This window comes from Brienomyrus brachyistius, chromosome 7, assembly GCF_023856365.1.
Source record: "Brienomyrus brachyistius isolate T26 chromosome 7, BBRACH_0.4, whole genome shotgun sequence".
NCBI lineage: Eukaryota > Metazoa > Chordata > Actinopteri > Osteoglossiformes > Mormyridae > Brienomyrus > Brienomyrus brachyistius.
In genome coordinates, this window is record NC_064539.1 from 28,428,157 (window position 1) to 28,442,973 (window position 14,817).

At 46.2% G+C, this 14,817-nt stretch overlaps 1 protein-coding gene across 9 annotated transcripts in view; it reads right to left on the reverse strand.

Moving 5' to 3' along the window:
- Positions 1-2,974: 2,974 nt before the first annotated feature.
- The window catches only part of LOC125746120 (myocyte-specific enhancer factor 2C-like), a 78,289-nt gene continuing 66,446 nt past the window's right edge, over positions 2,975-14,817 (reverse strand). For 7 of the 9 annotated variants that reach the window (XM_049019773.1, XM_049019776.1, XM_049019769.1 and 4 more), the window contains 4 exons: positions 10,528-10,700; positions 9,403-9,532; positions 8,319-8,472; positions 2,975-7,208 (listed from right to left, as the gene is read on the reverse strand). In XM_049019773.1, coding sequence (XP_048875730.1) covers positions 6,860-7,208; positions 8,319-8,472; positions 9,403-9,532; positions 10,528-10,700 — 806 coding nt within the window. In that variant the 3' untranslated portion in view covers positions 2,975-6,859. The remainder of the gene's footprint in view (positions 7,209-8,318; positions 8,473-9,402; positions 9,533-10,527; positions 10,701-14,817) is intronic. The other 2 variants (XM_049019777.1, XM_049019778.1) reach the window with 1 other exon arrangement.

The window sequence follows — 14,817 nt, forward strand, 5'->3', positions numbered from 1 at the left end:
AAGCTGAAGAGTCCTGGAAGTGGGAAGAGGGAGCTGTCACACTGACATCACACCTAGAGAGCAGCCAGCCAGTCCCGGATCCTGGGCAGCACTGATGACACCCGCAGATCCTCAGCTTGGTATAATTAAATGGTCGTTAAAGCACCTGGAATTCAAATACATCCTTGTGAACATTTGAGTGTTTCACCACAGAGATCAGTTCTTCGTGGCTGTGTCTGTGTGCCACTCCTCTTTGTTCTCCTTGCTCCCTGTCTTTTTGAATTCGGCGAATTCCTCCGTCGCTGATTCCTCCGCGACCATCCGCCTCAGCTCTTACTTCCGATACACATCATGATCTGCTTCCCTCACCTGTGCCTGCAATATGACCTACTGCGTGTTTTTAGGCCCCCGACTCCTGGACAGCAATATCGGGATTAAAATGGCTCTTATCACACATGGATACTTGCTTGTCTCATTGTTATAGCTTGAAAACATCTAGGGCTTCGCGATTAACACACAGCAAGTCCTGACAAAGAAAACCTGCAATTCTGTGTTCACAAATCGCAGCCACGTCGTCATGATTAAGAATCTAAAGGCGACTGAAACTAGATTTATCATCAGAAACTGAAACCCCACAGCGGCTCCAGTTCTGGGCCATTATGCCCATACTGTCAGGTCTTCTGTCCGACGCAGCAGCCCATTGGCTTGAAAGCCACTCGGGGTCCAGGCTTACTGGCTGGATGGGCGAGTCCAAAAGGAGGTGTGTGTGTGTGTGTGTGTGTGTGTGTGTGAGAGACAAACGCACGTGGTTGGTGAAGCTAGTCGAAGCTTCTCACTTTCGTTGAAGATCTATGCTTTATTTTTAACTTTATTTTATTTGCATAAGCACTACATACAGCTGAATGACATCCCTTGAGATACAGAGATCTGGGTTTTGATTAACATTTCGTCTTCGAGTGGCGACAAAGTCCAGCTTATGCCACTGGCTTTTAGTTACAAAACACTTATTTTAAACGTATACAAGCTACATTAGTTACTACGTTGTTTTTTTTGTATGCATTACATTTGTGTTTTTATATGAACAGACAAAACTCATATTTGAAAAAGAGCACAAAATTGAACAGCAAACCAAGTGAAGCTAACCGAGAACTGTGTACACACTGTTTTATCTAAATAACCAGTGCAGGACAGCCATATAACAGACCTGCCGAAGTGTTTCTGTTGCCAAGCAACAATAGTTATCATGTCATAAAACTTAACATTTATCCCTACACATACCAATGCAAGCAGATTTGTGTGTGACTGGTGAAGTAAACTACAAAGAGTGACACAATTCAATGAAGAGAGCAGAGGATTGGCACTCGGAACTCCAGCACTGTGGCGGGTGACACTGGCTGATTCATAAACGTTAAGGCAGCCTCTCGCAGGGTTCCCTGCAACCCTGACGGGTAACGGATGGATAGATGGATTTCAGTTGTAATCAAGTCCCCAGCTGGACAGATATAACATGAGACTGCTTGCCCCTAACCTCATTTTAAGCAATAGATAACAATTACACAGACAGACACACAGGATGGACTCACAAAACAAAAGTCTGTCAAGGATCAGGGCGGATTTGGGGTGACGGCGTGGCAAGGAGGTGGACGACCCGCTTGTGACTCACAGGACAAAACGGGGTTTATTAACAAAAACAGAAAAGACTAGGAGCACTACAACAAACAAGAAGGAGCACGAGGGGTCAAAAGCAAAAGGGGACAAACAAAGACTAATTACAAATGGGTCGCACATGCAGGGGGGGGGGGGGTCGCACAGAGCGGGGGGGGGGGTCGCGCGGAACATGGGGGGGGGGGGGTCGCGCGGAACATGCGTCAAACAGTGAACCACTGGGGAACTGAACTCATGTAGGAACTTAAATATGAAAACTGAACTGGGTAACGAGACAGCAGGAGTGAGACAGACAATTAACCAATAGGGGAAGGTGCAGGACATCGAGCAACCAGGGAAACACACAAGCGCAGGCAGAAGAAGAGGCAACAGGTGGAACTGATTAACTCAGGGAACTGGGAGGGGAAAAACTAAGAGTGACAGAAGGAAGGAAACAGAATCTACACTAGGGGAGTAACAGACAGGTAGAAACACAGGCACGGGCACAAATAATTTTAACCAAAACCAAATACAAACCATAAGACACAGGAACTAGAAAAATCATACAAATGAAACACTAGGGAACAAAGTACAAAAACAGAGGGGACAGGGTTCAAACACACAACAGAGGGGTTAATAGGTAGCTGCCTGCTCAGCATGTTGAGCCGCACAGCTGACAGGGGAAAGCCCTGGGAAAACACTAATGACTTGGACGAGGGAAGACAGGAAAGCCGGGGACACACAGGTGCCGAGCCTGACAAAGTATCCGACTTGGACTCCCGTTAAACACCAAACTTGAAAATCTCAGCGTGAGTCAGATCCATTTGTTCTATTCATTCACGTGGCACCAATAAAAACATCTTGGTATTACAAACCAAAAAACTAACTTCAATGCAAACAGTGAGAAAAGGATCTCATTGTTCCACGTACTTTAATATTTTATTTGTTTTGTTATTGAAATGTTACTTATATTATGCTTTTTGTCTAAATTGCTAAATCCAATGACAATAGCATTGCAAGCCTGACAACCTCCAGCATAGATCTGACTGGCTCTGCCATAAAGATGGCACAGTGGAATGTGTTGCAGTCCGATCTGCCCCTGATGTGTAGATATCTGGCCACAGGTTATGAAAAGGCAGCATCTGATTAGAATATAACCAGAGCCTAACATTTCATGATTAAGTGAAACTGGAATCATTTATTGTTAAATACACAGTACGGACAAACAATACCTGTGCAAGATCTGCTGTTTCCAATTAATTTGATTAAAATGTGATGTTGCTATCCAAGGAAAATGAATAAAAATGAATAAAAAAACATAAAGTGAAAATAAAACACACATACACATCTGTAACTAAGAAAGCCAGTAACTTTACTGAATTGTCTGCAAAATACAAATACCTTTTTCCAGCAGGAGAAACTTTATTTCCATAATCACTACAGACAGCTGAATGAAGTCCCTTGAGATACAGAGATGTGGTTTTAATTAATAACATCTTGCCTTCAAGTGGCGACAAAGTCCAGCTTATGCCACTGGTTTTTAGTTTCAAAACACTTATTTTAAACGTTCCCCATTTTGTTTTATACAAGCTACATTAGTTACTACGTTGTTTTTTTGTATGCATTACATTTGTATTTTTATATGAATGGACAAAAATCGTATCTGAAAAATAGCACAAAATTGAACAGCAAACCAAGTAGGGCAAACCAAAAATTGTGTATGGACTGTTTTATCCAAATAACCAGTGCAGGACAGCCATTTAACAACAGACCTGCGGAAGTGTTTCTGTTGCCAAGCAACATTTGCGGCAGATTTCACGGGTCCAAACAAACTTGTATAAACACCTTGCTTAGGTTAATTTCAAACCGAGTAACAGGTTTAGTAGCTATATCTAGTGAGGGGGAAAATGTGCATTTTGTTTTAACCAAGACATATTGATCATATAGTCCATCCATTATATAGCAAATTCATCCATGTATCTTTCATACCTGCTCATCCAGTGCATGTTTGTAATGAAATTGTAAAATTTTACCTTTTAACCACAAAAAAAAAAAAAAAGTTGCAGAACATTTACAACTTAAATGTAACCACAGGTTTTCGTGATGTACTATAACAGTTTTCTCAACTGCCACACTTATTTGACCCAAGCCTCAGCCGGGTAAGAAGACCCTTAGTGTTTCGTTTTTAGTGATAGATTTTCAGTTAGCGATCTTGGAATTTCTATTAAAGCAGTTAACATGAATTGGGGGCGTGTCCCTGAGAAGGACAAATTTTCGTTTAATTTGTTTGAACCCTTGGAATTCACTGCCACGATGTCGCTTGAGAGACTGACATTGAACGTTAGCCAGTTTTTTTTCGTCAAAACCATTGGGTCAAATCGTTTGTCTTTGTTGGAAGTGACTCTTTAATGATGATGTGAGGTACTCTGTGGGCCAAATCAAGGTACAAGTAGATTTCGGGTTACAGAACACATGAGCGTAACGACAAGGAGAAGCATTATCTGACAGATCAGAGATAAAAGGATTGCTCCATTTCTTTGGTTAAAATATAAAAACGAAAGCAATTTTCTGAACCATAACACTCTACAGGTTTTTAAAAAAAATGATTATCTTGTTTTACAAAGGGAAACCAATGTCTTGGAGCAGGTGCTTTAGACTTGCGGTGTTTCAGAAGAAATGGCACAACCAATTAGATCTTTAGGCAAATCAGCTCTTAAAACAGATAATCAAGTGGATTGATACATTAGCTATAAACAGCTCCTTGCAATTATCAAGGCCTTGTAAGTCAATTATGCTGGTCTGTACTGTTCCAGTGGACAGTCGGGTTGCTTGCAGTAAAAACATATTCGTTATATTTAGTTTACACTTAAAACTACATGTATTTATTTAAATGTAGCCTCTTCTGCTAAGAATCGCACAGAATGAACATACACGAAAGCATTTTTTGAAGAGTTGTGTATGCAATATTAAATACTGTTTGGTGGGTGTTTGTAGATATAAAACAAACTTATCCTGTATACGTGAGCTGTGCGCGCATCCATCCATAACCTGAATTGATCATAACAACTGAATGTATGTGAATTAATAACAACAGTGAACCTTTATAAATACTATTGCTAAGATGTTGAGGGCTCAGCCCCCTTGATCTTGAGCACATGTACAGAGTATGATCGCTGACAATGTGTATAAACTGCACAAGGCAACAGAAAAAGATCTGAGAAACGGCGGATTCAGAATTAAGCAGGCAGACAGTGACATGCCTGGTGGTTTTTTAAAGTTATGATCAGAAGGTGTGCTTTTTCTCCGAAACAGCTTGTCAGTTCCTGACAGCGTGGTTCGAATCTGTCACATTACACTGGGGTCCAATGGAAAGTGCCAGGCCTCACTCATCACAATCCATACAGCGACACAGCAACCTTCCACACAAACAGCTGACAGCGTCCAAATTCTCAGATACAAATGAAACAAAATTACAATGCATGTTACATGACGCTGAACAAATTCAATGTATTTTGGCTAAGGAGGAAAACAATAACATTAGATGTATTTTGGGTAATCTGACAAAAATTACTGTTCGTATCTCCTCCACCCAGGTGGTGGCGCTGTAACCTAAACGTATACCTCCGTTATGGAAACGCAATATCCCGCCACACAAACAGGTCAGGTTTCTCGCCATTTCATCACCAGCAGTCCTTTTGTTAGACAGAGAGGCTTTCGGGTATCAACAACAACAAAAAAAAAAAAAGCGTTTTATCGTTGGCCAAACACGTTAAACATGGAAGCATTGTGCATCTGCTCATGTACGTCTCCCCAGCAGTGAATACAGCCAGCCAGATTCCACAATAGTGACATTCTGTGAATCAGTCACTTTTTAAAACAAAGATTCAGATCATTTTACGCAGCCGCTTATTAAGGTTAAACTAATTTCACCCCTGAATGGTTCGTTTGTAGGTCTATCGAAACAGCACTGACAACATGTGCAAATGCACATATATAACCCCATTAATTAGATAAAACAATGTTTGCTATAACCATAATTATTATATATACTCATATATTAGAAAGCTATACACAAGCATGTTAATTTCACAGATTTTTAAAGATTCTTAATATTATTATATATAATTAGAAATACGCTTTTAAAAACAAACAAACAAACAAAAAAACTCTACAAAGAAAAAACAGTTACTTGTTCAGCAAAGCATTGTGTTTTTCTGTTGTCATGGCTTAGGTAGGTTCTTTCTATACAAAAAAGCCCATTTTTTAACCTCTAGGTTTTCTTTTTTTAACGTTAGCAAAGCTATCAAAAACACATTCTGGCTTATATAAACTACAAAAAGCCACAAATGCTTTGCATTTCAATTCCTCTTTTTTGTTTAAATTTTCTTTTTTATGAAAATATAAGCAAAATGTCTCATTAGAGCCTTTCATACTGAACACGTCTACGTGTGACCCAGACTCCTAACATGTGAGCGGCATGGCTCTCAAGTGGAAAGTATGGTCCACATTCACTGGATCCCATCCAAATCCAAAAATGAATACGCTCCATACTACAAGAGACACATCACATTCGCGGTGGCCTCCAGCTGTGGGTCTTGCAGGTATACCTGTGTAATTCCTCAAATTTTGCATATCTGCATTTTTTTTTTTCCTTTAATACTTTTTTTTTTCCTCGTTAATAATTCTGCAGAGTCCTGCAGCATTGAAACCCCTGATTCCCCCCTCCCTCCCTCTATTTACATAAATACGTTGAACCTGCAACATGACATTGTCTATTGTGCTGCGAATCCTGCACGGGTCTGCCTTCCTGCCTGCGAGGGGCGCTAGCAGTGGTGAGGACAGCCAGCCCACTGGCCCAGTGCATGCGTACGCCTCCATTCGTTTACTCGCCCGAGTCACACCATGTCGCCGCTGTGAAAAGTAGTTTTACAAAACAGAGTACCTGACTTCTTGTTCGTTCCCGTAAATACGCTTTGTACGCACGTACAAATTTTTTTTGTCCGCCAACCTGCCTCCTATACACGTTGCACCCCTGACCGCCCGCCAAAACACTGTAATATGTATAGCACACACACTCTGAAAAATAATAATAATAATAATAATAATATTAATAAAATAAAAAGAATTACAATACTAAAGTTAAATTTAGAAAACATGGCTCCTTCCGAAGCATGCGGCGAGCAAGGGGGCGGAGCCCTGGTGTCGGTCAGCCGGCCAGTAAGAGAGTCCGCTCTGCTCACGCGGCCCAGCCCTCAGACAGGCGCACGCGCTTGACGGTGGGGCTCCCGCGCTCCTCCGGGGAGTGGCGCGTCAGTCCCGGTGGCGAGTGGAACTCGCTGCCTCGCTGCTCATCCCGGTCGCTGCCCTCGTACGAGCTGCCACAGCTGCTCAGGCTGTCAGCGGGCGAGCGACCCGCGTCCTGGCGCGGCGGCAGCGGGGCGTGCGGGTGCGGCGGCGGGTGCGGCGGCGGGTAGCCCGCGGAGCGATCTCTAGGAGGAGAAACAGGTTCGGACTTGATGTGCAGGCTTTGGGCAGAGGGCTGGGACAGATTTGAACTCTGACATAAGTGAGTGCTATTGCAATTTCTGTAGAAGAGAAGGAAACTCGGTTACAGGGTGAGGAAAACGGCATCCGTCCGCCACACAGTGAGACACTCACACGCACAGGCACACACGCAGTGCAAAGACTTCATAAAACCATGCGGGTGTTAAGAAACGTTCATATGATACTGCATACTGCTCTACAAAACACAAGAAAGCAGCATCGGTAGGTCGGTACACTCGAGACACTCAGAATCCTCTGCTCTCTACCGAGAGGGACTTATCCGGAAGAGCCTTTCGCTGTTCTACTTGATCGATTTCAGCCATTAGTTCTCGATATTAAGTGTCTTACATAGAAGCAGATGTACTCCTACAATCCCCCTGAACTACAATGGAGCGTCTTGAATTAGCTACAAATGCAATACTTGTACAAGCCTAGAATATGAATTTTTAACTTATCCTTTGATTTTCATTTTGTACATTCTGTCTTTCAAAAAAATAAAATAAAAACCATATTTAATATATTTTATTTTCCCGGCTGAGTACAGATGCACCAAAATTTCGCACCAACTGGGTGCCATGAGTTTGTTCAAAGCGAACTTGTTTTATTTTCATTTTATTTATTTTTTTTACTCACGGTGACATGGCTTTCAAGAGTCTAAGATTTCGGGGGCGCTGGCTGTAATTTTTTGGGACAGATGCTTTATTAATACAGGGGGGTTTATCCAAACCAGATGGCTTCGTGTGTTTGAGGCCCAAATTACGCCAACCACTGGTTTAATTATGCCCTTCTTTTGGGTCGGCCTTTCGCTTTTGTTTGCTGCTGAGAGCGTGGGGCCATCGGAGAGGCGGGGGCCTAGATGTGGGGCCCAAATATGAATTTAAACGCCCCCACTTTAATCTGAAACGCTCTGCCTCATGCTCATACAGTAACCTCATTCTGGTTGCCAGATGTTCATGGAGAAGTAGCTAAGCATGCCAAGAGAGTTAAAGCGGCCAGCGGGAGCCGTCTCGGAGGAGGTCGGGCACATGGCCGGTCGTCAGAGCCGATGGAGAAGCGTGGCCTTGGAGGGGCGTATCGCGTGAGGGGGTGTTAAGCGGGCGTGGCTAACAGCGAGCCGCTAAGGGCACCCCGGCTGCTCCCGGGCCGCTTACCCAAGATGGGCCAGGGTGGAGTGCTGCATGTTCTGGACGTGTTGCTGCTGCTGTTGGTGCTGATGCTGCCAGCCCGTCACTGAGCCCAGGTGCAGCGCGCTGGCGCTGTTGAAGCCTGAGAGTGACGACAGGTCCGCGCTGCTGAGGGAGTACTCTGTGGGGGGGGTGACATGACATGTTACGCCGAGAAAAGAACGAATCCCTGATACTCTTCAGCGGCTTTCAATGCCCCCAGGGACTGTTTACAATATATGTGTCACATTTTTTATCTATATAAAAAAACATTATTACCATACGATTCGTAACATTTGAAACACGTTAAAGGGAAACTGCACAATATTAATAGAAATTGGTTAAAATTTGGACGATTTCCTGTGTGTCCAAAGGAAAGTGCATTTAACGTACTCTAAATAAAGAACTGCATCTTTTATTCCCCTATGACATCATTTAGACGTTTCTGTTGAGATGGCACTGGGTATTTACGGGGAATAGATCTTGCGTCTTCTCAGTGTCACAGATATTAAAAAGTGCGAGATTCCACCATCATGATATTTACTCTGAAAGACGGGGTCTTATCCACTGGTTCAGCCGGCAGAATTTTCCGTAGCCTCATTGGCTCAGTGAAAAGGTTAGAAAGATCATCTAAAATTTGACCTACACATAGTACTTCTGAACTTAATCAAGTATATGTTTGTTTTGAATCTTAACTGAAGCTCTGAAGCTGTTCAGAACCCAAGCTCGAGCCAAAAAGTGCAACTTGTCAGTGGAGGTTCACTCTGAGTGGCTTCGATTGACTCGAGCCTTAAAGTGACGGTACACTGGGCAACTTCTTCGGCGCTGTCAGGTGCTAAGAGCTTCAGCAGCCATCTTTGTGGCGTCTGTCTCCCTTGCAATAGATTTGCTCTTCTCCGATTGGTTGTTGCCAACTGTTTGTAGCCTTGATTAGTTGTCCTGTGTCTCCTATGTCTCACCTGGCTGCCTGTTGCCGACAAAACATTGCCAGGCAGCATGGCTCAAAGAGTTAAGCCTCCATATCGCCTTTAGAGCTGTTGCTAATGTCTATAGTCAGAGCAGCTATACTTACCAGTACCATAGGAGGTTGAGATGGCTGATGGGTATCCTCCCATTCCTTGACCCGGCAGAGTTGGCGTTGCTACAGAAACAACTGGTGTAGCCAATGACTGTGCAGACTGCGAGTTATTTATTCTCTGGTTCTGCAATAAAAGTGAGCGAACAAATAACGATCACTGTGGATGTACAATAAACAGTATATGTGCCCTTTTATAAAGTTGAAACAAATCAACAGGATGCAAATGCATTGAAATGAATAAATCATGCTGATCTCTGCCAACCCTGAGGTCTCACTGTAGCTATAGTAACCCATACATCACTGTCTCCTTGGTAACAGGGGCTTGGTAGGGTTCCTTTATTGTGCAGGGTGACAGGAATGATGTGAGGTCGATGAGATTAAACAAACTCCTTCTGATCTTTTACCTTTATTTCAATATATAAACAGATTTGGAGATAATGGCACAGCTGTTACAAGTGGGGAAAGTAAGAAGTTGATGGGATGACAGCAGACAGGTGGGGACAAGTGTGCCTGCTGCTATGTACCACTAGGTGTCGCCCTCGACTCACGCAAGCTCATACGGCTGCCAAATGTGATCCACATGCGACAGACCACAGGGCCACATTTGTGCTTTGTTATAAAAGCGGAGCCCTACTGATTTATCTAAATTATTTAATTTCTCCCAGGCTCCCTGCCTCTTAAATGTCAATTTAAGGATGGGCTCTAATCTTTGCTGTCCCACTTACCAATAGCAGGTCAACATCCTCAGACTGGCGGCAATGGAAAGGAGGGGCGATAGATTGAAATTAGCGTGATTGGTGGCTGCGTGGTTTTGGGTGGGGGGACTGGGGCTGGGGCCCGGCATAGATCTAACATGTGTGTGGCTGCTCTAAGGGACGTCCGATGTAACGGCAGAGCTAGCGTTGCGGACAGGGTGATCCGAACCTTACGGTCGGTTACTCTGCCTTTCTCAGAAACCCCCGCTGTCCAGGACACTGCCATGACATGCACAATCTTAGCAGATGGAAGGGCAACTTATAAGAACAAATGAGGACAAAATACAGTGGTGGGAAACAAAAAAGGGGGAGCCTGATCTGGGACAGGTCGGCTGCACATGGAAGTCGCGGAGCGTCTACTCACGATGGAGGGCATGGCGTTCTTGGAGCCTGGCGGGATGAGCACACGCAGGTCCGACTTGCGGTTGTTCATGCCGAGGTTCATGGGCGGGGGGGACTTGGCCTGCATGCCCTTGCCCAGGCCCCCTGGCGAGACCAGCAGGCCGGGGGAGTTGCGATGGTTTCCATACCCATTTCCTGCAGGAGAAACAGGGCAAAGCGGCGGTGAGAAGATGAGGTCGCTCGGGTCCTTGTCGGCACTTCTGTCCGTCTCTCTGCCCGCTTAAAAAGAGAGGAACGGAGCTGAAGGAGACAACGGCTGCATATAGGAGTTAGCTCAGCACCGATTCACTGGCACGGAAAACAGTCAAGTGGCGGAAGGGGGGGCACGTTAAAGTCCACGGAAATGTGCTTCTGCAAAAGATTACAGACAATCTGTTTCTCTTCTGCTAAAGCAGAAGCGAGGAGGGTGGAAGGCGGCCTCACGGATCAGGTTAAGTTGTCACGCTTTAGCACACGGATCGAGTCGCGTCCTTGGGCCGAGCGAGACGGCGCGCCAGCCGCCACACTGTCGTGGAGATGGGGGCTGCTGCAAGCAAAACAAACCACACCTCAGCTCATACTCCCCCCCCCTCCCGGGTTTTAAACTTGGGTCCTCTTTTGCAAAGTCAGATTACCGTCTCTGCCGCGAAGCGAAACCTCACTCGTTCCGCATCGAGGCTGGCGGGGGATTTAACAAGCACGTGGATTTCCTAACGAGAACGGACCTCATGAACTGAGAGCTTCCGAAGGATTTTTCATTTTGATTTGCCTATTATTTTACCGTTTGGCTCTGCATCCGTTTCCTTTTTACATGACTGTCCTTGGCGGAGCTTGTCACCGTGACGCATGAACGGTGTGGAGCCAGTCACATGGGCTGTCATGAGGCCTCGAGACGGGTCAGAGATCAGAGGACAGTCGCCATCCGCTAACCCTTTCTCTTTTGCGAGGGAAAATCTCCCCAGCCCCCCCCAAAATAATTTTCCGGGCATCCATGTGCTCTTAGGTATAAATGCCAAATTACGGGATGGGAGACCACAGAGGGGAGGCCTTGCCAGGGGGTAAATATACATGCATTGGAGGGGGGGGGGCAGCTCATGTTACAGATGGGCTCAAATATGCCACTTAAACACCCCACCCATGCGTACGTCCATGAAGTCAGAAAGCTCCAGAGAAAAAGGACAAACGAAAAAAGCCGAGCCTACAATGCCCCCCCCAACTCCCCCCTCCACCAAATCACCGGTTTTCTTGCGGTAGGACGCAAAGTGCTCCAACGCACCCCCCACTTGAGGGGGGGGGTGGGGGTTACTGTGGACGTCCGCGTATTTCCTAATCATACGCTGGCGGGAAAACGAGACACACAAGTTTTCCCTGGAACTTTCCACAGGGTATCTTTTGTTTCACTGCGGCTGACGAGCCCCAAAGGCGCGATTTACCCCGACTGCCTGCGCCGGACAGGCTGCTGGGCCTGCATGGCCCCTTGCCAGCGCGTCCCAGCTAACTTTTAGCATTTCCAGGTACCAAGAAAGGTACCTGCAATATAGGGCTGCATCAGGACAGCAGTCAACTTTAATCAGATAGAATATCACCAATAAAGACAATGTGATTTCGTATTACAGGGCTGAATAGACAGAATGGTTTACATATAGGATTGATCTAGTACACGGCTGAAAGGTAGAGGAACACCCAGCTACAGTCAATCAGTGTAAAACGTCATGCTGGTTCATTGGACAGTGTGATGACATGAAGTCCAAACTGTCACTGTAAGATTTCCAGAGCAGTGATTTAACTGTGAGTTGTGGACACACCTCTCCAAGTCGGTTATCCATAGGCTTGCCTATCTGGGGTGGGTGCTACTGCTGCCCTCTAGTGGTGCTAATCAGCTATTACTGCGGCCTGTTGTAAAACGTCAGGGCACCCCCAGATCTCAGGAGCTTCTTCATGACCCCTGCTCAGCCACACTGGTCCAAACGACCCAGTGAGTCACATGCTGTGGCAGGGGCATAGCCTTTAAACGAAAGCCCACATGATCGGGGTGACAAAGGTCGCCACAAAGGTCATCACATCCCGCCCTGTCACGGACACAGGGGGCGTACATAGACGTCTCTGTGTCATTTGGAAACACCCGTTCCTGACCAGGCGTCTCCATTTTGCCCGGGCTGCCATCCCACTGCGATCATTTACTTTTCGTCGCTACTTAATTGTGTAGATTCAGACGCACAATGCGTGTCACTCAGCCGGCGAGGAGTAAAGTGCACGCTTCGGGATGGACGACTTTTAACTAAAAGGTCCTTCAGACTTCACTCTGCTCCCCCCTGAAGTTGTCAGCCCTGTCAACAGTAATAAGAACATTGCTGACAGAAAAAAAAAGGCTAAAAATATATATAGAATTCATAAACATGGGAGGGGGGGTTGCACAGGTTTTGGCTGCGTTTGGTTGCCCCTCGCCTGTAATTACAAGCCTCGGCCTTAAAGGGACACTCAAGGCTGTTCAGATTTCACAGTAGGCGCCATGGCGGAGAGAGAGATGACGACGTGTTGCAGGTCGACGCCGACACCTGCGTGTAACCTGGGTTAGACTCAAATGGTAGGAGGCGGCTTCCTCTTACAGCCGAGAGAGACTGCAGATTCGCAGCGAGTCGCCGATCTGTCACCGTCGCCGCCGCTGTGGTCGCCATGGGAGCCGCGGGCTACGTTCCCACAGCGGATGGACCGCTCTCACCCTGAGGAACCGAGACGGAGTGAAGCTTGGCCTTCTGTCACACAGGAAGCTCGAGTCCCTCAGCGCATTTACCACATAATTAAAACCTCCGACCAGAAGCTCGCGTGGGTGAGACGCTGACGGAACCGGCAGCAGGACCAGCTCTGGGCGGGTGCGCTGTACGCCGCCGCGTCGACACACTGTGTCGATCTCACCGTGCGTCTGACAGCGCGCAGCCGGGCGGATTTCCCGACAAAAAGACAGAAAACAGAGGAACGGAGTTAATGTGCTACTCCTAAGGTCTGTGCGAGGCTGGACTGATTGTAGTAAAAAAAATAATAAAATAAAGCGTACTCAGGATTCAGGGACAAAGTCCTCCAACCCAGCAGGTCCGTCAGAAAACCTGCTCGTCTAATGCTGCTTCCAGAACCATCCATGTGTCATTTGGCTAAACACTCTTTAGCATGACAGAGCCGTTCACGCGTGAGCTGTCTCCGAGCATTCTGGGGCATTACGGACACAAATCTGCCTGCACTATTATTTTAAATCATACACACATACATACATATATACATACATACATATATACATGCATACATATATACATACAATTATAAGTCAACGGCTGGGTAAACCTGAGAACCCAGCCAAGCTCACTTTAATCGTTGGTAACATACTGTGTTTTTGGCTTTTCGCACATAGTGCTTACGGGGGTGTGGAAAGCGACCTCCACCCTGTTATGGGGACACCGAGTGAACCGCACGCGGTGGTAGAAAGATTCCACATCTGGGGCAAAAATGCACCGAAAAAGAGCAGAATATTCATGAGAGGCATGTGGTGGCCCGGTAGCGGGCGCCCTGGACACTCAGCGAATGCGCGTGCCCCCCCTCCAGTGAGGCACTGCACACAGGACGCCTTCTGTTCTCAGTGACGGCCACAAAGGACATGTTTGATGGCGGCTGGGGGGCTTGCCGATGACCGGGCCCCCGGCCCAGAAACGCCGCTTTTGTGTCGGCCAGTGACGGAGGGCCAGACAGAGTGCCCCCTCCTGACCCCCCCGGCCGGCCTGCGGATGGCTGGGGGGCATCCGGCAGCGGCCAGCTGTGCGTATAGGACCAGCCTCCCCCCCCCCCAGCTCTCGAGAGGTGTATGGTGGTAAATTCACACATTACGGCACGACACACGCACACTGTCTCAGATACCTTGGAAATATGACGGAACTGAATGAATTACGTTTAATGCATCTTCAGACTGCGAAATAAAAATGTTTAGCGATGGTATTACAGATGGTAGCAGGCTTCAGCTCACACAGTTTTACTGGATATTTCATAAGCGTTGCAAAAACGCCATCTGAACCGAATGTAACCACTACGCCCCCACTACACTCCCACTACTCTACTAAAAAAAATCACTGAAGGTTTTTTTTTCTCTGCACAGATCTGAACTGTTTCCCAAACAGCTTCCATTTGTGGCCTTGTGTTTGTGAATCAGTACTAATATTAAAACAGTCCCTGTGGTTTATTTGATACCCCCCCCCCCCACCCCATGAGGACGTCACTTATGTCACATCCAGTT